This window comes from Bombina bombina, chromosome 1 (genome assembly GCF_027579735.1).
Source record: "Bombina bombina isolate aBomBom1 chromosome 1, aBomBom1.pri, whole genome shotgun sequence".
Taxonomy (NCBI): domain Eukaryota; kingdom Metazoa; phylum Chordata; class Amphibia; order Anura; family Bombinatoridae; genus Bombina; species Bombina bombina.
The window spans coordinates 736,842,993-736,866,757 of record NC_069499.1 but is presented as its reverse complement, the minus strand read 5'-3'; the positions used below and the strand labels follow the sequence as shown (position 1 = coordinate 736,866,757).

The window sequence follows — 23,765 nt, the reverse complement described above, 5'->3', positions numbered from 1 at the left end:
ACTCTAATAAATGTATTAACCCCTAAAGCTAAGTCTAACCCTAACACTAACACCCCCCTAAGTTAAATATAATTTAAATCTAACAAAATAAAATAAATCTTATTAAATAAATTATTCCTATTTAAAGCTAAATACTTACCTGTAAAATAAACCCTAATATACCTAGAATATAAATAATAATTATATTGTAGCTATTTTAGGATTAATATTTATTTTACAGGCAACTTTGTATTTATTTTAACCAGGTACAATAGCTATTAAATAGTTAATAACTATTTAATAGTTACCTAGTTAAAATAATTAGAAAATTACTCGTAAAATAAATCCTAACCTAAGTTACAATTAAACCTAACACTACACTATCAATAAATAAATTAACTAAACTATCTACAATTTTCTACAATTAAATCAACTAAACTAAATTACAAAGAAGATGGATGGAAGAAGATAGAAGATGCCGCCTGGATGAAGATGTCTACCGGTCCGGATGCCCTCTTCTTGCCGGATAGGATGAAGACTTCGGACCCTCTTCTGGACCTCTTCTTGCCGGATAGGATGAAGACTTCGGACCCTCTTCTGGACGGATCGGTGATACCCGGCGTGGTGAAGATAAGGTAGGAAGATCTTCAGGGGCTTAGTGTTAGGTTTTTTAAGGGGGGTTTGGGTTAGATTAGGGGTATGTGGGTGGTGGGTTGTAATGTTGGGGGGGTATTGTATGTTTTTTTACAGGCAAAAGAGCAGAATTCTTTGGGGCATGCCCCGCAAAAGGCCCTTTTAAAGGCTGGTAAGGTAAAAGAGCTGTCAAATTTTTATTTTAGAATAGGGTAGGGCATTTTTTTATTTTGGGGGGCTTTGTTATTTTTTTAGGGGGCTTAGAGTAGGTGTAATTAGTTTAAAATTCGTGTAATCTTTTTTTATTTTTTGTAATTTAGTGTTTGTTTTTTTTGTAATTTAGTGTTTTGTTTTTTTTGTAATTTAGTTTAGTTGATTTAATTGTAGATAATTGTAGATAGTTTAGTTAATTTATTTATTGATAGTGTAGTGTTAGGTTTAATTGTAACTTAGGTTAGGATTTATTTTACAGGTAATTTTGTAATTATTAACTATTTAATAGCTATTGTACCTGGTTAAATAAATACAAAGTTGCCTGTAAAATAAATATTAATCCTAAAATAGCTACAATATAATTATTATTTATATTGTAGCTATATTAGGGTTTATTTTACAGGTAAGTATTTAGCTTTAAATAGGAATAATTTATTTAATAAGATTTATTTTATTTAGTTAGATTTAAATTATATTTAACTTAGGGGGGTGTTAGTGTTAGGGTTAGACTTAGCTTTAGGGGTTAATACATTTTTTAGAGTAGTGGCGAGGTCCGGTCGGCAGATTAGGGGTTAATACTTGAAGTTAGGTTTGGCGATGTTAGGGAGGGCAGATTAGAGGTTAATACTATTTATTATAGGGTTTTTGAGGCGGGAGTGAGGCGGATTAGGGGTTAATACATTTATTATAGTAGCGGTGAGGTCCGGTCAGCAGATTAGGGGTTAATAATTGTAGGTAGGTGGCGGCGACATTGGGGGCGGCAGATTAGGGGTTAATAAATATAATATAGGGGTTGGCGGTGTTAGGGGCAGCAGATTAGGGGTACATAGGGATAACGTAGGTTGCGGCGGTGTACGGAGCGGCAGATTAGGGGTTAAAAATAATATGCAGGGGTCAGCGATAGCGGGGGCAGCAGATTAGGGGTTAATAAGTGTAAGGTTAGGGGTGTTTAGACTCGGGGTACATGTTATTGTGTTAGGTGCAGACTTAGAAACTGTTTCCCCATAGGAAACAATGGGGCTGCGTTAGGAGCTGAACGCTGCTTTTTTGCAGGTGTTAGGTTTTTTTTCAGCTCAAACTGCCCCATTGTTTACTATGGGGGAATCGTGCACGAGCACGTTTTTGAAGCTGGCCGTGTCTGTAAGCAACGCTAGTATTGAGAGTTGCAGTGGCGGTAAATATGCCTGTACGCTCCCTTTTTGGAGCCTAACGCAGCCCTTCTGAGAACTCTAAATACCAGCGTTGTTTAAAAGGTGCGGGGGGGAAAAAACACGCTTAGCTAACGCACCCCTTCTAACGCAAAACTCTAAATCTAGGCGTTAATTTTTTTATCTAAATATTGCATTTGCCATTCCAGCATTTCTTATAATATATAGTCATTAACTTGAATTTGCTGTACAATTCCTCTGAAAATTGTGCTTATTTCATGCTCTTGAGTAGTCCGGAGCTTAGAATTATTTAAAAGGATATTGAACTTAATGGGACATGAAACCCAAAACATTTTCTTTCATGATTCAGATAGATGCACTCCTGGGAAATAGTTGCACACATTTATAAGCCAATGAAAATGGTCATGCAAGTTCAGTCACCAATCAGCAGATAGCTCCAAGCTCTTGAGCCTATCTAGATATACTTTTCAACAAAGGATACAAAGAGAATGAAGCAAATTAGAAAATAGAGATAAATTGGATAGTTGTTTAAAATTGTATGCTCTATCGGCTAGATTTAGAGTTTTGTCGGTAACGACCCGCGTATCTAACGCTGGCTTTTTTCTGGCCGCACCTTTAAAATAACTCTGGTATTGAGAGTCCACAGAATGGCTGCGTTAGGCTCCAAAAAAGGAGCGTATAGCATATTTAACGCAACTTCAACTCTCGATACCAGAGTTGCTTACGGACGCGGCCAGCCTCAAAAACGTGCTCGTGCACGATTCCCCCATAGGAAACAATGGGGCTGTTTGAGCTGAAAAAAAACCTAACACCTGCAAAAAAGCCGCGTTCAGCTCCTAACGCAGCCCCATTGTTTCCTATGGGGAAACACTTCCTACGTCTGCACCTAACACTCTAACATGTACCCCGAGTCTAAACACCCCTAACCTTACACTTATTAACCCCTATTCTGCTGCCCCCGCTATCACTGACCCCTGTATATTATTTTTAACCCCTAATCTGCCGCTCCGTAAACCGCCGCTACTTACATTATCCCTATGTACCCCTAATCTGCTGCCCCTAACACCGCCGACCCCTATATTATATTTATTAACCCCTAATCTGCCCCCCACAACGTCGCCTCCACCTGCCTACACTTATTAACCCCTAATCTGCCGAGCGGATCGCACCGCTATTATTATAAAGTTATTAACCCCTAATCCGCCTCACTAACCCTATAATAAATAGTATTAACCCCTAATCTGCCCTCCCTAACATCGCCGACACCTAACTTCAAGTATTAACCGCTAATCTGCCGACTGGAGCTCACCGCTATTCTAATAAATGTATTAACCCCTAAAGCTAAATCTAACCCTAACACTAACACCCCCCTAAATTAAATATAATTTTAATCTAACGAAATTAATTAACTCTTATTAAATAAATTATTCCTATTTAAAGCTAAATACTTACCTGTAAAATAAATCCTAATATAGCTACAATATAAATTATAATGATATTATAGCTATTTTAGGATTAATATTTATTTTACAGGTAACTTTGTATTTATTTTAACCAGGTACAATAGCTATTAAATAGTTAAGAACTATTTAATAGCTAAAATAGTTAAAATAATTACAAATTTACCTGTAAAATAAATCCTAACCTAAGTTACAATTAAACCTAACACTACACTATCAATAAATAAATTAAATAAAATACCTATAATTATCTACAATTAAACCTAACACTACACTATCAATAAATAAATTAAATACAATTCCTACAAATAAATACAATGAAATAAACTAACTAAAGTACAAAAAATAAAAAAGAACTAAGTTACAAAAAATAAAAAAATATTTACAAACATTAGAAATATATTACAACAATTTTAAACTAATTACACCTACTCTAAGCCCCCTAATAAAATAACAAAGCCCCCCAAAATAAAAAAATGCCCTACCCTATTCTAAATTACTAAAGTTCAAAGCTCTTTTACCTTACCAGCCCTGAACAGGGCCCTTTGCGGGGCATGCCCCAAGAAGTTCAGCTCTTTTGCCTGTAAAAAAAACATACAATACCCCCCCCAACATTACAACCCACCAACCACATACCCCTAATCTAACCCAAACCCCCCTTAAATAAACCTAACACTAAGCCCCTGAAGATCTCCCTACCTTGAGTCGTCTTCACCAAGCCGAGCCAAATTCTTCATCCAAGCGGAGCAAGAAGAGGTCCTCCATCCGGTAGAAGTCTTCATCCAAGCAGGGCAGAAGAGGTCTTCCATCCGATTGAAGTCTTCATCCAAGCGGCATCTTCTATCGTCATCCATCCGGAGCGGAGCGGCAGCATCCTGAAGACCTCCGACGCGGAACATCCATCCTGGCCGACGACTGATCGACGGTTCCTTTAAATGACGTCATCCAAGATGGCGTCCCTCGAATTCCGATTGGCTGATAGGATTCTATCAGCCAATCGGAATTAAGGTAGGTAAATACTGATTGGCTGATGGAGTCAGCCAATCAGAATCAAGTTCAATCCGATTGGCTGATCCACAACACTAATTAAAAATATATAGGGACATATACATACACTTTATACTCATAGACAAAGAACTAGTTTAGTAAAGTACATCTTCGTAATCTCTTACGCCTAGATTTAGAGTTCTGCGTTAGCCGTCAAAACCAGCGTTAAGGGGTCCTAACGCTGGTTTTGGCCTACCGCTGGTATTTAGAGTCTTGTAGGTAAGGGTCTAACGCTCACTTTCCAGCCGCGACTTTTCCATACCGCAGATCCCCTTACGTCAATTGCGTATCCTATCTTTTCAATGGGATCTTTCTAACGCCGGTATTTAGAGTCTTGGCTGAAGTGAGCGTTAGAAATCTAACGACAAGACTCCAGCTGCAGAAAAAAGCCAGGAGTTAAGAGCTTTCTGGGCTAACGCTGGTTCATAAAGCTCTTAACTACTGTGCTCTAAAGTACACTAACACCCATAAACTACCTATGTACCCCTAAACCGAGGCCCCCACACATCGCCGCCACTCTATTAATTTTTTTTAATCCCTAATCTGCTGACCGGAACAGCCAATAGAATGCAAGCTCAATCTGATTGGCTGATTGGATCAGCCGATCGGATTGAACTTGATTCTGATTGGCTGATTCCATCAGCCAATCAGAATATTCCTACCTTAATTCCGATTGGCTGATAGAATCCTATCAGCCAGTCGGAATTCGAGGGACGCCATCTTGGATGACGTCATTTAAAGGAACCGTCATTCGTCGTTCAGTCGTCGGCCAGGATGGATGTTCCGCGTCGGAGGTCTTCAGGATGCTGCCGCTCCGCTCCGGATGGATGACGATAGAAGATGCCGCTTGGATGAAGACTTCAATCGGATGGAAGACCTCTTCTGCCCCGCTTGGATGAAGACTTCTACCGGATGGAGGACCTCTTCTTACTCCGCTTGGATGAAGAATTTGGCTCGGCTGGGTGAAGACGACTCAAGGTAGGGAGATCTTCAGGGGCTTAGTGTTAGGTTTATTTAAGGGGGGTTTGGGTTAGATTAGGGGTATGTGGGTGGTGGGTTGTAATGTTGGGGGGGGTATTGTATGTTTTTTTTTACAGGCAAAAGAGCTGAACTTCTTGGGGCATGCCCCACAAAAGGTCCTTTTAAGAGCTGGTAAGGTAAAAGAGCTTTGAACGTTAGTAATTTAGAATAGGGTAGGGCATTTTTTTATTTTGGGGGTCTTTGTTATTTTATTAGGGGGCTTAGAGTAGGTGTAATTAGTTTAATATTTTTCTAATGTTTGTAAATATTTTTTTATTTTTTGTAACTTAGTTTTTTTTTATTTTTTGTACTTTAGTTATTTTATTTCATTGTATTTATTTGTAGTAATTGTATTTAATTTATTTATTGATAGTGTAGTGTTAGGTTTAATTGTAGATAATTATAGGTATTTTATTTAATTAATTTATTGATAGTGTAGTGTTAGGTTTAATTGTAACTTAGGTTAGGATTTATTTTACAGGTAAATTTGTAATTATTTTAACTATTTTAGCTATTAAATAGTTCTTAACTATTTAATAGCTATTGTACCTGGTTAAAATAAATACAAAGTTACCTGTAAAATAAATATTAATCCTAAAATAGCTATAATATAAATATAATTTATATTGTAGCTATATTAGGATTTATTTTACAGGTAAGTATTTAGCTTTAAATAGGAATAATTTATTTAAGAAGAGTTAATTAATTTCGTTAGATTAAAATTATATTTAATTTAGGGGGGTGTTAGTGTTAGACTTAGCTTTAGGGGTTAATACATTTATTAGAATAGCGGTGAGCTCCAGTCAGCAGATTAGGGGTTAATAATTGAAGTTAGGTGTCGGCGATGTTAGGGAGAGCAGATTAGGGGTTAATACTATTTATTATAGGGTTATTGAGGCGGATTAGGGGTTAATAACTTTATTATAGTAGCGGTGTGGTCCGCTCGGCACATTAGGGGTTAATAAGTGTAGGCAGGTGGAGGCGACGTTGAGGGGGGCAGATTAGGGGTTAATAAATATAATAACATAATTTATGCTTACCTGATACATTTATTTCTCTTGTAGTGTGTTCAGTCCACGGGTCATCCATTACTTATGGGATATATTCTCCTTCCCAACAGGAAGTTGCAAGAGGATCACCCAAGCAGAGCTGCTATATAGCTCCTCCCCTCACATGTCATATCCAGTCATTCGACCGAAACAAGACGAGAAAGGAGAAACTATAGGGTGCAGTGGTGACTGGAGTTATAATTTAAAATTTAGAACCTGCCTCAAAAAGACAGGGCGGGCCGTGGACTGAACACACTACAAGAGAAATAAATTTATCAGGTAAGCATAAATTATGTTTTCTCTTGTTAAGTGTGTTCAGTCCACGGGTCATCCATTACTTATAAATTTATCAGGTAAGCATAAATTATGTTTTCTCTTGTTAAGTGTGTTCAGTCCACGGGTCATCCATTACTTATGGGATACCAATACCAAAGCTAAAGTACACGGATGATGGGAGGGACAAGGCAGGAACATTAAACAGAAGGAACCACTGCCTGTAGAACCTTTCTCCCAAAAACAGCCTCCGAAGAAGCAAAAGTGTAAAATTTGTAAAATTTGGAAAAAGTATGAAGTGAAGACCAAGTTGCAGCCTTGCAAATCTGTTCAACAGAGGCCTCATTCTTAAAGGCCCAGGTGGAAGCCACAGCTCTAGTGGAATGAGCTGTAATTTTTTCAGGAGGCTGCTGTCCAGCAGTCTCATAGGCTAAGCGTATTATGCTACGAAGCCAAAAAGAGAGAGAGGTAGCCGAAGCCTTTTGACCTCTCCTCTGTCCAGAGTAAACGACAAACAGAGAAGAAGTTTGTCGAAAATCTTTAGTTGCCTGTAAGTAGAACTTCAGGGCACGGACCACGTCTAGATTATGCAAAAGACGTTCCTTCTTTGAAGAAGGATTAGGACATAACGATGGAACCACAATCTCTTGATTGATATTCCTGTTAGAAACAACCTTAGGTAAAAACCCAGGTTTAGTACGCAGGACTACCTTGTCTGAATGAAAGATCAGATAAGGAGAATCACAATGTAAGGCAGATAACTCAGAGACTCTTCGAGCCGAGGAAATAGCCATCAAAAACAGAACTTTCCAAGATAAAAGCTTAATATCAATGGAATGAAGGGGTTCAAACGGAACACCCTGAAGAACTTTAAGAACCAAGTTTAAGCTCCACGGAGGAGCAACAGTTTTAAACACAGGCTTAATCCTAGCCAAAGCCTGACAAAAAACCTGGACGTCTGGATTCTCTGCCAGACGCTTGTGTAAAAGAATAGACAGAGCAGAAATCTGTCCCTTTAGCGAACTAGCGGATAAGCCCTTTTCTAAACCCTCTTATAGAAAAGACAATATCCTAGGAATCCTGACCTTACTCCATGAGTAACTCTTGGATTCACACCAATATAAATATTTACGCCATATCTTGTGGTAAATTTTTCTGGTAACAGGTTTCCGAGCCTGTATTAATGTATCAATAACCGATTCCGAAAACCCACGCTTTGATAGAATCAAGCGTTCAATTTCCAAGCAGTCAGCCTCAGAGAAATTAGGTTTGGATGGTTGAAAGGACCCTGGATTAGAAGGTCCTGCCTCAGGGGTAGAGACCATGGTGGACAGGACGACATGTCCACTAAGTCTGCATACCAGGTCCTGCGTGGCCACGCAGGCGCTATCAGAATCACTGATGCTCTCTCCTGTTTGATCCTGGCAATCAGTCGAGGTAGCAACGGAAAAGGTGGAAACACATAAGCTATGTTGAAAACCCAAGGGGCTGCTAGTGCATCTACCAGCACCGCACCCGGGTCCCTGGACCTGGATCCGTAACAAGGATGCTTGGCGTTCTGGCGAGATGCCATGAGATCCAGATCCGGTTTGCCCCAACGACGAATCAGTTGAGCAAATACCTCCGGGTGAAGTTCCCACTCCCCCGGATGAAAGGTCTGTCGACTTAGAAAATCCGCCTCCCAGTTCTCCACACCTGGGATGTAGATCACTGACAGGTGGCAAGAGTGAGACTCTGCCCAGCGAATTATCTTCGAGACTTCCAACATTGCTAGGGAACTCCTGGTTCCCCCTTGATGATTGATGTAAGCCACAGTCGTGATGTTGTCCGACTGAAATCTGATGAACCTCAGTGTTGCTAACTGAGGCCAAGTTAGAAGAGCATTGAATATTGCTCTTAATTCTAGAATGTTTATCGGGAGGAGTCTCTCCTCCTGAGTCCACGATCCCTGAGCCTTCAGGGAGTTCCAGACTGCTCCCCAGCCTAGTAGGCTGGCATCTGTTGTTACAATCGTCCAATCTGGTCTCTGAAAAGTCATTCCTTTGGACAGATGAACCCGTGACAACCACCAGAGAAGAGAATCTCTGGTCTCCTGGTCCAGATTTAGCAAAGGGGACAGATCTGAGTAATCCCCGTTCCATTGACTTAGCATAGTTGCAGCGGTCTGAGATGTAGGCGCGCAAATGGCACTATGTCCATTGCCGTGACCATTATGCCGATTACTTCCATGCACTGAGCTACTGATGGGCTTGGAATGGAGTGAAGGACACGGCAAGCATTGAGAATCTTTGATAACCTGGACTCCGTCAGGTAAATCTTCATCTCTACAGAATCTATAAGAGTCCCTAGAAAAGGGACTCTTGTGAGTGGCAACAGAGAACTCTTCTCTACGTTCACTTTCCACCCATGCGACCTCAGAAATGCTAGAACTATCTCTGTATGAGACTTTGCATTTTGAAAACTTGACGCTTGTATCAGAATGTTGTCTAGGTACGGAGCCACCGCTATGCCTCGTGGTCTTAGTACCGCCAGAAGTGAGCCCAGAACCTTTGTAAAAATTCTCGGGGCCGTAGCTAACCCGAAGGGAAGAGCTACAAACTGGTAATGCCTGTTTAGAAAGGCAAACCTTAGGTACCTATAATGATCTTTGTAAATCGGTATGTGAAGGTAGGCATCCTTTAAGTCCACTGTGGTCATATATTGACCCTCTTGGATCATGGGTAGGATGGTCCGAATGGTTTTCATCTTGAACGACGGAACCCTTAGGAATTTGTTTAAGATTTTTAAGTCTAAGATTGGTCTGAAAGTTCCCTCTTTCTTGGGAACTACAAACAGATTTGAATAAAACCTTTGCCCCTGTTCCGTTCGCGGAACTGGGTGGATCACTCCCATCACTAAGAGTTCTTGTACACATTGTAGAAATGCCTCTTTCTTTACTAGGTTTGTTGATAACCTTGACAGATGAAACCTCCCTTGTGGAGGAGAAGTTTTGAAATCCAGAAGGTATCCCTGAGATATAATCTCCAACGTCCAGGGATCCTGTACATCTCTGGCCCAAGCCTGGGCGAAGAGAGAAAGTCTGCCCCCCACTAGATCCGTCTCCGGAAAGGGGGCCCTGTCTTCATGCAGTCTTAGGGGCGGAAGTAGGCTTTCTGGCCTGCTTGCCCTTGTTCCATGACTGGTTGCCTTTCCAACCCTGTCTGTAACGAGCAGTAGTTCCTTCCTGTTTTGGAGCGGAGGAAGTTGATGCTGCTCCTGCCTTGAAATTACGAAAGGCACGAAAATTAGACTGTTTGGCCTTTGATTTGGCCCTGTCCTGAGGAAGGGTGTGGCCCTTACCTCCAGTAATGTCAGCAATAATTTCCTTCAAGCCGGGCCCGAATAAGGTCTGCCCTTTGAAAGGAATGTTTAGTAGTTTAGACTTAGAAGTTACATCTGCTGACCAGGATTTAAGCCATAGCGCTCTGCGCGCCTGTATGGCGAATCCGGAATTCTTAGCCGTAAGTTTGGTTAAATGCACTACGGCATCCGAAACAAACGCATTAGCCAGCTTAAGGGTTCTAATCTTGCTCAAAGATTCATCCAATGGTGCTGTGCGAATCGCCTCTTCCAGAGACTCAAACCAGAATGCCGCTGCAGCAGTGACAGGCGCAATGCATGCAAGAGGCTGTAATATAAAACCTTGTTGAACAAACATTTTCTTAAGGTAACCCTCTAATTTTTTATCCATTGGATCTGAGAAAGCACAGCTATCCTCCACCGGGATAGTGGTACGCTTGGCTAAAGTAGAAACTGCTCCCTCCACCTTAGGGACCGTCTGCCATAAGTCTCGTGTGGTGGCGTCTATAGGGAACATTTTTCTAAATATCGGAGGAGGGGAAAAGGGCACACCGGGTCTATCCCACTCCTTGCTAATAATCTCTGTAAGCCTCTTTGGTATAGGAAAAACGTCAGTACACACCGGTACCGCATAGTATTTATCCAGCCTACATAATTTCTCTGGGATTGCCACCGTGTCACAATCATTCAGAGCTGCTAATACCTCCCCTAGCAACACGCGGAGGTTCTCAAGCTTAAATTTAAAATTTGAAATTTCTGAATCCGGTCTCCCCGAATCAGAACCGTTACCCACAGAATGAAGCTCTCCGTCCTCATGTTCTGCAAATTGTGACGCAGTATCAGACATGGCTCTCGTGTCATCGGCACGCTCTGTCCTTAACCCAGAGCTGTCGCGCTTGCCTCTTAACTCGGGCATATTGTATAATACTTCTTTCATAACATTAGCCATATCATGTAAAGTGATTTGTAAGGGCCTTGATGTACTTGGCGCCTCAATCTTACGCACCTCCCGAGCGGGAGACGAAGGTACTGACACGTGAGGAGAGTTAGACGGCATAACTTCCCCCTCGTTGTCTGGTGATAATTTCTTTATCGGTACAGATTGACTTTTATTCAAAGTAATATCAATACAATTGGTACACATATTTCTATTGGGCTCCACATCGGCTTTTAAACATAATGAACAAGCAGATTCCTCTGTATCAGACATGTTTAAACAGACTAGCAATGAAGCTAGCAAGCTTGGAAATTACTTCAATAAGTTTACAAGCAATATAAAAAACGCTGCAGCGCTTATTTTAAAAAACACAATTGAATAACAAAGAACTAGTTCAGTTATAGTCAACAATTCTTTAAATGTATTAATTAGCAGAGGATTGCACCCATTAGCAAAAGGATGATTAACCCCTCAGTACCCAAAAAACGGATATCAAATTAAGATTTAACGCTTTTATCACAGTCAAACACACTGTCACAGGTCTGCTGTGACTGATTACCTCCCTCAAAAATGAATTTTGAAGATCCCTGAGCTCTCTGGAGACGTCCTGGATCAAAGAGGAAGAAGCAGGAAGACTGTGCTAGAATTTTAACTGCGCAACAAGGCGCTAAAAAAGGTCCCTCCCACTCCTATTACAACAGTGGGAGACCTGATATAACGGTTTCTATGCAGAAATATACGTTAGCCGTGTGGAAAAAAATCATGCCCAAAAAGATTTATCACCAAAGTACCTCACAAAACGATTAACATGCCAGTAAACGTTTTAAAAAACAACATTTCAGATGCTGTGTAAAGTTATTACTAAGCCTGCTACCAGTCGCTTCTACTGCAGTTAAGGCTCACACATTATATCAGTATTAAAGGGATACTAAACCCAATTTTTTTTCTTTCATGATACAGATAGAGCATGAGATTTTAAGCACCTTTCTAATTTACTCCTATTATCAATTTTTCTTTGTTCTCATGCCATCTTGATTTGAAAAAGCAGTACTGTAAGCTTTAGAGCCAGACCATTTTTTTCAGCACATGGGTAGCACTTGCTGATTTGTGGCTAAATGTAGCAAACCAATCAGCAGCTCTACCAAGGTGCTGAACTAAAAAATGGGCCGGCTCCTAACCTTTCATTACTGCTTTTTTCAAATCAAGATAACATGAGAACAAAGAAAAATTGATAATAGGAGTAAATTAGAAAATTGCTTAAAATTGCATGCTCTATCTGAATCATGAAAGAAAAAATGTGGGGTTAGTATCCCTTTAACAGTATTTTTTCAGTCAAATTCTAGTCCCTAGAAAATAACTCTACTGTGCATACATTTATCAGCCTGATACCAGTCACTACTACTGCATTTAAGGCTGTACTTACATCATACGGGTAACAGCAGTGTTTTCTTAGTCAATTCCATTCCCAGAAAATATTGTACTGCACATACCTCATTTGCGGGAGACCCTGCATGCTATTCCCATTTTCTGAAGTTACCCCACTCCTCAGAATGTCGAGAACAGCCAGTGGATCTTAGTTACGCCTGCTAAGATCATAGAAAACGCAGGCAGTTTCTTCTTCCAAATACTGCCTGAGATAGAAAAACAGCACACTCCGGTGCCATTTAAAATAACAAACTTTTGATTGAAGAATAATTAAGTAAAAACTCCAGCTCCTCTCGCGACCTCCTTCTTTGTTGAGGGTTGCAAGAGAATGACTGGGTATGACATGTGAGGGGAGGAGCTATATAGCAGCTCTGCTTGGGTGATCCTCTTGCAACTTCCTGTTGGGAAGGAGAATATATCCCATAAGTAATGGATGACCCGTGGACTGAACACACTTAACAAGAGAAATAGGGGTCGGCGGTGTTAGGGGCAGCAGATTAGGGGTACATAGCTATAATGTAGGTGGCGGCTCTTTGCGGTCGGCAGATTAGGGGTTAATTATTGTAGGTAGCTAGCTGCGACGTTGTGGGGGGCAGGTTAGGGGTTAATAAATATAATATAGGTGTCGGCGGTGTTAGGGGCAGCAGATTAGGGGTACGTAAGTATAACGTAGGTGGCGGTCGGCAGATTAGGGGTTAAAAAAAATTAATCGAGTGTCGGCGATGTGGGGGGGCCTTGGTTTAGGGGTACATAGGTAGTTTATGGGTGTTAGTGTACTTTAGAGCACAGTAGTTAAGAGCTTTATGAACCGGCGTTAGCCCAGAAAGCTCTTAACTACTGACTTTTTTCTGCGGCTGGAGTTTTGTCGTTAGAATTCTAACGCTCACTTCAGCCACGACTCTAAATACCGGAGTTAGAAAGATCCCATTGAAAAAATAGGATACGCAATTGACGTAAGGGGATCTGCGGTATGGAAAAGTCGCGGCTGAAAAGTGAGCGTTAGACCCTTTTTTGAATGACTCCAAATACCGCCAAACTCCAAATCTAGGCCTAACTGAAGCATGAAAGAAACATTTTCTTGTCTGTCTTGCATATTAAAGTTCACTATTTTAACATGATGTGAATGAAGAAAAGGTTAAAGTAAAGATTCTTATTTTGGTTTTCAAACTTAACAAGAGGTACACAACTGGTTCGTGGGATAGACTCTAACTGGATCATAAGGAAAACACCCTCAGCTCTATTGGCAAATAGTGACACATCACACACGCATAAGAACAAAAAAGTGTATTTATTTGTTTTTCAGCACAGAAATTGGAGATACAAATACATACCTACCAGGGTCTTTAGGTGGTTTATTGTTGATTTGCAAAACCCTGCACACTGAATTAACTAAGTGATCTTTTGCAGTTTTGTTTTCTTTATTTCAGATATTACTCTTTTTACAAATTGAAGGTTTGTGGCAACCCTGTGTTGAGCAAGTCATTTGGACCCATTTTTCCAACATATACACATATAAACACATAAATACACATGAATACACATATATATACACCTATATATACACACCACCAGCAAAAAGATTATGGGCTAGATTACAAGTGAAGCGCTAAATTAGCGAAAGCCTGCAAATGGGCATATTTGCCCGTTTGCAAGCATGCGATAATTAACCATACATTACAAGTGGTTAATTTTTCTAAAAGTGCCCCAAATGCCCTCAAAATAGAGGGCATTATAGATTTTTTATTAAAAAACAAAGTAGTATTTTTAAATAAAAAACAAATGCACTAGGCAGTTTCTGGGGTCTAAAGTTGGTGGGAGTGGGGTGTTAGAAACAAAACAGCACTGAAAAGTGCCTTTACATTGCGGTATAGTAAAATATATGTACAGTATATGCTTATATATATATATATATATATATATATGTGTGTGTGTGTGTGTTAATATGTTTACATAAACATATAGTTAATAGAAGAAATGGGCACAGTGCTGTATAAAAGAGTTTAAACATTTATGTATCCAGATAATTATTCCACCCTTGATTGGGATGCCTTCCCATTTTTAAACTTGTTGAAATAAAGTTTACTGGATTTTAAAGAACAGCGGTTCCTCTTCACTTTTTTGTACATAAACATATAAACACATAAATATACAGTATATATATATATATATATATATAATCATATACATATATATTTACAAATGCTGCAGAAGGAGGCTGGAAGCGCTCTCTGTAATAGCGTGCGCTGGTATTACAAAGTGGATCGCAAATATAATTTTCTTGGAAGCAATATTTAGTGCTCCACTTATAATCTGGCCCTATGACTCACTGAAGGCTGATGGTAAGCATTTTTTAGCAATAAAGTATTTTTTTAAATTAACATATGTACATTGTTTTTTTTTTTACATAATGCTATTTCACACTTAATAGACTACAGTATATTGTAAATATAACTTTTATATGCACTGGAAAAGAATTACATTATTGCGGTGGTCTGGAACCGAACCCGCAATATCTCTGAGGTACACCTGTATATTTATATATATATATATATATATATATATATATATATACACACACACATATATACATATATATACTTTAGAAGATTGCCAAATGTTCTGAAAGTCAACAGACAAAAAGGCTTTTTATAGTCTCTTACTTGTTAAAATACTCCTTTTTTTGCATTGTTCTTCCACACATCCATGTTTTTTCCCTGACAAAGTATACGGTGTTTCAAAGACAAATCTTCTGATATTGTGATTCTTTTCAAAATCTGTTTTTCTTTCAGAAAGTTCTTGCTCTTCAAAGAATGGGCGGGCATAGGTTATCTGAATGTGCGCAAATTTTGGGTCAAGGTCTTTGGCATTCACCTGCGAAAAAGTATAACAGTTACATAGCATAATATAGGTTTCATGTTTCAAGGCTGTAAATATATCTGAGTGTTGTCAGGCCACTGTGACAAAAAAAAGAACACCTCTTGCTTTAAAAAAATTGTGCTTTGTCCCACACTCCCTACAGAGGCTAGAAAGCAAACATGTTCAAAATGCTATGAGTTAGTTCTGGATTTTCGTTAGGGGGCAAAAGACAAAGACACTTTTTACACAAAAGCAACAGCTGTTTGATGTCCAAGAGGAACAAGCTAATTAGATAATTGAGGTACAATGAAAAGTTGTTTAAAATTGCATGCTCCATCATGCGACCTTTGTAATCTATGTGTGTGCCAAGTGGTTATGTTTTTTTCTCCTTTGTGTTCAACAGTACTGTAATCAGAAAGGTAATATTTGTTGTTTTAAACAAATATAGACTATTATTTGCATTTTAGAACGCAAAAACCAAACCAAAGACACAGGCAGAGAAGATTGTTACTTACAGACAGGGAAAAAAAAGAAGTTATTTTTGATAATTTTATTTTTCTTAAAAAAGTTTGGATTTCAGAATAAAAATTTGGATTTTGAAATTCCGAATTTGGGAATTTGTACCTGTACTTACTGAAGAAAAAAATATATAACTTACCTTGTTAGAATCTTGGATCATCTTCACAGAATCACTGCCAAACTTTTCTCCATAGAGGTTCAAAAGTCTTAAAGATATCTCAGAAAGTCCTGTGAGTTTTGGCTCTTTGTAGATGTACTCTTTGCCATCTTCATCTTCAAAGAAAGCCTTAAGAAAAGAAAAAAAAAGATTACCTTATTATAATTATTTTTATTAAATATAGCAATATATAGGGTCCGATTTATTAAGACTGCTGTTCCTTAACTGGTCTGCCGCCTCTGAGGCTGTGGACATCAATCCGCACAATCTCATATGATCGTGCTGATTGACACCCCCTGCTAGTGGCCGATTGGCCGCAAATCTGCAGGGGGCGGCATTGCACAAGCAGTTTAACAGAACTGCTTGTGCAATGTTAAATGCCAACAGTCTATGCTGTCGGCATTCAGCGATGTTTGTTGGATATGATCTGCTGTGCAGATTATGTCGGACAGACATTTGATAAATAGGCCCCATAGTTTAAAATATAATTGTCACACACACACACGTAGCAGTACAAATTGAGTGCTTCAGTTTTGGCATACACACGTAATTTTGTCATGGCTTTTACTCCACAACATAACTAAAACAAAAAATCGGAAGATAAAGGGCTAGATTACAAGTGGAGCACAAAAATATTATCACTATTGTGCACTAATATTGCTTAAGTTAAATCAATAGTAATTTTATTCTTGCGCTCATATTACAAGTTGAAAGTATTTTTTATTGCTTGAGTAAAACGATAGGGCTCGCTAACATCTGGATGTCAGATAGGGTGGGTGCACTAAATCCCTCATATAATAAACTTCTATGGGGGCCGCTCTGAAAAAAAGGGCATTACTCGCTTGAGCAATAAGCTTGTATCATGTTATTGAGATCCAAAGCAGGTTACATAACGATAAGAAGCAAAAACATGCAATTATGTACATAAAGATATATGCATAAGTGAAATAATAAATGAATAACCAAGATCAACACGATTTAAAATGAAAATGTTACATATAATGGTATAAGACTTGGTGATAATAGGTGTGACTCGGTTTAAAATGAATCAAAATAATAAATAAACAGTAAACTTATCAAAAGTCCCTCTTCGAAAGAAGTGCAGCCACTCTTGGGCCACTTAAGCAGATCTCTAATAAAAGTATAAGGAAATTATACTCCAATAAGTAAGGAGATACAAAGGGAACGGGATTAAGGGTCTCTTTTGGGACCCATATTTAGTCACAATGCTTATGTGACAGCACCATTGGAACACTGACAATAGAGGGCAGAATAAATGGATGGCGGTTTAGGAGTTAAATTGTAGTTTATGCGTGTAAGTGTACTTTGTAAGGTATCTTTGATGTGTTTTGTAAAACTTTTTTGTTTCGCAAAACACATAACTACAGCGCGCGGGAAAGACAGAACATGTGACTTGTAATATCGAAGTCATAAATCAAAAGTGAAGTTTCTGTTTTATTACATTTGTAATAAAGAATTGTGGATACCAAATACTTTTGTGTGTATATATATATATATATATATATATTTATATATATACAGTAGTGAAGATTGGAGTAGCCGTGTTAGTCCAGTAGATAGATGCTCAAAAAACAAAGTATTGCAGTATGCAGTGATACCTTTTTTTTTGGACTAACATAATATTTAAAAGACAAGCTTTTGAGAGCTTGTCTTTTAAATATTATGTTAGTCCAATAAAAAAGGTATCACTGCATACTGCAATACTTTGTTTTTTGAGCATCTATATATACAGTATATATATATATATATATATATATATATATATATGTCTGCACGACCTTCATTGAAAAAGGTTCCTGTGAGAGCCGAAACGTTTGGGCAAGGCCCTTGTTTTTTTCGTGTTTTTATTTACATAACAGGCTTCTTTGCAAAAATCTCTTTGTGTTGTGCCTGCTTTGGGTGACCTTGATATGCTGGAGCCAGGCGTGGAGTTCATCAGGACTGTGTATGCATTTATAATAGCAGTGCACTGGGGTGTTGACTGGATGGTGTGTGCCATTTCCCTTGTGTTTATATATATATATATATATATATATACAGTATATTATTGCAGGTAGATCAACACCACTTATTTATGTGTCCTGATAAATTCAATACACATCAGGGCATATCGTGTATGGGGGGGAACAATGTTATATAAAACAAAGAAAAGAAAAAGACCGGTTAATATCTAATACTATCTAATTCAAGCAGCTAATATAGGTATCAGAAAATAGCTACTAACCAATCCAATGATATATTGTAAATGTATAATAGCAAATACACAACAATAGGTACATATATAACAGCATGATCATTTATTACCATCATAAATAAGAACGAACATGGGCCCACTTGAATAAATCAGAGTAAATATATAAGCAGAGTCCCAAATTGTAATTACACTCTGTGGCGGTTATATTACTCTATATAAGGAAGGTTGTTGTAAAGTTCAACAAGAGGTTAATGTGGTTATCAACGTAAAGAATGTCTCTAAGTGGTAGATGTTGTTGTCTCCTCCAAGGTTTTACGGCTGTGCTCCTACCTCACCAGAAAATAATATATAGCATCTGTGAATCCTTAGAATAATACTTTGGCAGTTGGATACTGCTCCTATCTTGATAGTAGACAGTCTCACCATGCACGAGTAGATCTGCAGCTCCTCTCTATGCTCAGCGTTCTGCCTTTCTTACATAGGATACTTTCTGTCGCTTCTCTCTGTGTTAGGCGTGCTAGCAGGTATGCACGAAAACGTCTCAGCCACTTATGTGCATTATAGACCCTCCTCTCTTTCCTCCGTTGTATCTCCTTCCCTCCTGAGAATACCGTGTCGCTTCCACTGTCAGGTAATCCGGTGGCAGGGTAGTCAGGGGTACAGCTGTAACTCCTTCTCAACTGAAAAACTTGCAAAGAGCGTTTCACCCTCATTGGTGTTTGCTTTCAGGGCTTCATCCAGCTTGGCTTATATATATTAATTAATACTTTATAAATATATATATATAATGTATCTTACTTTGCTTTAGAAATGCTTAGTGTATTGTGCGACATTGAAAAATGCCATCAATTCGGGATTCAACATTTTTCCTTATTTTTTTATCCATTTGTTCTTAAACATGAAGATGGAGACTGGTGCATGCATAAGATGTATGTTAGCATCTACAGTTTTTGGCCTGAAGATAGTGGCGGCTATTTAATTTTGAAGATGGTGGGGCGCTAGACCCCACCCCTTAACATAAAACGCCCCTACCATATTAGTCTTGTTTATATATATATATAATATAAATATGATGTCACCAATGCATGGATGGTCATGGGAAGCTCTTCTGTAGGAATCAGGTGCTTGATCCTGGCTATATTCTTTAAATGAAAGAATGAGGCTTGTACTGTGTCTGATATATTTCAGAGAAAGTTCACTGTCAAGCATAACAACAAGATTTATTACAAGATTTGAGCTTTGTAGTTTTGATCCTCTACATTTTAGACCAATTTTTTGATCTTGCTGTAGCTTAGTTATCATCATACTATCTCTACCCATCACAAGAACTGTTTTGTCTGGGTTTAGTTTCAACCCACCAGCTCGTATCCCTAACATGAAATCAGCAAAATGTAATTACTGTTTCTAATGGAACATTTCAGTTTGGCTTGAAGGAGATGTATATTTGTGTGTAAGCTGCATAACAGTGATAGGTAAGGCCATGCTGCTTTATAATATCTCCCATTGGGACTCCATATGCCAAGGGGACAGGTGCAGAGATGCAACCTCTGGATGACACTCTATAGGTTCTGTCAGACAGAAATGATTTGAACCATCTAAGAACTGTACCACTCATCCCACAGACATCCTGCAGGCGGTTTAGTAAAATTCCATGGTGTCAAATGCAGCAGAGAGGTCAAGGAGTAATAGTATTGAGCCTTACCCTTGTCTTTTGCCATCAGGAGATCATTTAGTACCTGTATCAGCACAGTCCTGAAACCTGAAGGTAAACTTTGATGAATGAAAGTCCGTTTTTTTAAAATACTATTAAAAACAGGGGCACTTTCATTCACCAAAGTTCAGAAAGCAGCCGTTTTGTTTAAAAACGTACCTTTGTTCTTTTCACAGCGAGAGCAGCTTCCCCCACCTGGAGAGCCTCTCTTCACACATCAGCAATGACTAATCTGGCTTCCTCCAATCACGGCTTTCCCCCCAGGGGAGTCATTGCCTGAGGCCATGCCGTGATTGGAGGAAGCCGGATTAGTCATTGCTGACGTGTGAAGAGAGGATCTCCGAGTGGGGGAAGCTGCTCTGGCTGGGAAAAGAAGAAAGGTAGGTTTTTAAACAAAACGGCTGCTTTCTAAACTTTGATGAATGAAAGTGCCCGTTTTTAATAGTATTTTTAAAAACCAGGCTTTCATTCAGCAAAGTTTACCTTCCCTTTAAAGAAACAGTATGATAAGGAAAAAATGGATTTTAAGAAAACATTTCAGAGCATCCCAAAGGCTGCCTCAGCAGAAGCAAAACAAATAAAGCAATACAATTTCATGAAGGTATATGAAGAACACCATGTAGCTGTTTTAAACAACTGCTCAAGTGATGCCTTATAACAAGAGGCTCAAGATGTTGCAATAAATTGTGAAGAGTGTAAATAATAGGGAAAGGCCAAGTCTTCCCCAATTTCTGACACACCAGAATAATGGATGACCAATTCAATTGGAAAAGAAAGCCTTTAGGGCCCAGGTACAGGGCAGTGGACACATTTTATGCAATAATTCAGAACTCCATTACAGGGATTAGGGCAATAGATAGAACAACAATTTCTGTTTGGAAAAAACCCCGCCTTAGCCTGGTAAAAAAAAGGCTAATCAGTAAGCGTCACAGCATCAACTTAAGAAAGCTTGAAGAAAGGTCCTTGTCATAACCTTTCTGAGGCAAATCCAGGCCTGGAAGTACCATTTAGAGATAATGTTGTTAAGGACAAATTAGGATAAACCTTTCTCTGAATAAGAGATTTAGTAACCAGGATGTCAGAGTTAGAATGGTCAATTCAGAGTAGAGAAATAGAACAAGAGGGAAGAAGAAGTAATGCAAGGGTGGGAGAAAGAAGGAACTATGCTCAGTCAGGTCTGCAAACCAATCCATGGATGCAAGAATGTCACAATGAGATCACTTATAAAAATAGGTGACAAAACATAAGACATTTGGAAAATCCATGGAAATACCAGAATATTTATAATGGTGTCTTAAGAATTGCTGAAACCAATGCCTTAGATTGGAAATTTGATATTAAAGGTCACGAGAGCCTCTGAACTAGTGTCACATTAATCAGTGATTTTTAAAAAAACACACGCACACCCCCCCCCCCAGAAGAATAAAGAGACCAAGGATGGAGTGTTTGACAGTTGAGGTAGTCCATTTACCGATTTTCCCCTATTGAATTCTGAATCACTGAAAGAGCTGTAAGATGTAACTCCTTGAAGGTATGGATATTGGTGACTTCATGCATTGCAGGAAGAAAAGTTCCTGATTTTCTAAACTGACCTAGCATAAACTGAAATCATCGCACCAACTCTCACAGGGGCAGTTCTTTTCTAATTCTCTGAAATAGGGAACTGAACCTGAAATTCCCAGCAAGTGACAAATGTGTAGAGAAAAGAACACTTAAAACATGTCCAGGGAACTTACCTGTTATCATATACTGTCCTGTCTTATACAGGGAGTGCAGAATTATTAGGCAAGTTGTATTTTTGAGGATTAATTTTATTATTGAACAACAACCATGTTCTCAATGAACCCAAAAAACTCATTAATATCAAAGCTGAATAGTTTTGGAAGTAGTTTTTAGTTTGTTTTTAGTTATAGCTATTTTAGGGGGATATCTGTGTGTGCAGGTGACTATTACCGTGCATAATTATTAGGCAACTTAACAAAAAACAAATATATACTCATTTCAATTATTTATTTTTACCAGTGAAACCAATATAACATCTCAACATTCACAAATATACATTTCTGACATTCAAAAACAAAACAAAAACAAATCAGTGACCAATATAGCCACCTTTCTTTGCAAGGACACTCAAAATCCTGCCATCCATGGATTCTGTCAGTGTTTTGATCTGTTCACCATCAACATTGCGTGCAGCAGCAACCACAGCCTCCCAGACACTGTTCAGAGAGGTGTACTGTTTTCCCTCTTTGTAAATCTCACATTTGATGATGGACCACAAGTTCTCAATGGGGTTCAGATCAGGTGAACAAGGAGGCCATGTCATTAGATTTTCTTCTTTTATACCCTTTCTTGCCAGCCATGCTGTGGAGTACTTGGACGCGTGTGATGGAGCATTGTCCTGCATGAAAATCATGTTTTTCTTGAAGGATGCAGACTTCTTCCTGTACCACTGCTTGAAGAAGGTGTCTTCCAGAAACTGGCAGTAGGACTGGGAGTTGAGCTTGACTCCATCCTCAACCCGAAAAGGCCCCACAAGCTCATCTTTGATGATACCAGCCCAAACCAGTACTCCACCTCCACCTTGCTGGCGTCTGAGTCGGACTGGAGCTCTCTGCCCTTTACCAATCCAGCCACGGGCCCATCCATCTGGCCCATCAAGACTCACTCTCATTTCATCAGTCCATAAAACCTTAGAAAAATCAGTCTTGAGATATTTCTTGGCCCAGTCTTGACGTTTCAGCTTGTGTGTCTTGTTCAGTGGTGGTCGTCATTCAGCCTTTCTTACCTTGGCCATGTCTCTGAGTATTGCACACCTTGTGCTTTTGGGCACTCCAGTGATGTTGCAGCTCTGAAATATGGCCAAACTGGTGGCAAGTGGCATCTTGGCAGCTGCACGCTTGACTTTTCTCAGTTCATGGGCAGTTATTTTGCGCCTTGGTTTTTCCACACGCTTTTTGCGACCCTGTTGACTATTTTGAATGAAACGCTTGATTGTTCGATGATCACGCTTCAGAAGCTTTGCAATTTTAAGAGTGCTGCATCCCTCTGCAAGATATCTCACTATTTTTGACTTTTCTGAGCCTGTCAAGTCCTTCTTTTGACCCATTTTGCCAAAGGAAAGGAAGTTGCCTAATAATTATGCACACCTGATATAGGGTGTTGATGTCATTAGACCACACCCCTTCTCATTACAGAGATGCACATCACCTAATATGCTTAATTGGTAGTAGGCTTTGGAGCCTATACAGCTTGGAGTAAGACAACATGCATAAAGAGGATGATGTGGTCAAAATACTCATTTGCCTAATAATTCTGCACACAGTGTACTAAAATTTAGTAAAAGTCGTGCTAATTCATTTGTGCATAAATTTCATATGAGCTCTTTTGTTCAATGTAGCCTTATTTTATATTTGGCTCTATTTCTACTAGCACTTATATTCTTGTATTGTACTCCTTTAAGATGGTTTGTAACACCCATTCTATCTCCTTATAAAAGCCTCTCCACATTTTACCTCATTGCTTGGTAATTCTAACGTACCTTGGAGTTTCCAGCCTACTTTGCTTCCAAAGCGTCTACACTGTGACTGCTGTCAGATGAGTTGTTTGCCGAAAATTCATCTCAGCCTAGTTTTGCTCCTTGCGGTGAAGTCACACGCCAACACAGTTTCACTCAGTGTGCTGATACAGCTGGAGCTGCACTACCCTCAAGCCGTTCAGAGAAACTTCCTCTTCGATCAAGCTACAACGATTCTCTAAGTAA

At 39.1% G+C, this 23,765-nt stretch overlaps 1 protein-coding gene across 3 annotated transcripts in view; it reads right to left on the bottom strand.

Annotated features, from left to right (window-relative positions):
• DOCK11 (dedicator of cytokinesis 11) overlaps nt 1–23,765 on the bottom strand; it is a 923,283-nt gene that overhangs the window by 81,517 nt on the left and 818,001 nt on the right. For all 3 annotated transcript variants that reach the window (XM_053699249.1, XM_053699251.1, XM_053699250.1), the window contains 2 exons: nt 16,059–16,205; nt 15,205–15,415 (listed from right to left, as the gene is read on the bottom strand). In XM_053699249.1, the coding sequence (XP_053555224.1) occupies nt 15,205–15,415; nt 16,059–16,205 (358 nt within the window). The remainder of the gene's footprint in view (nt 1–15,204; nt 15,416–16,058; nt 16,206–23,765) is intronic.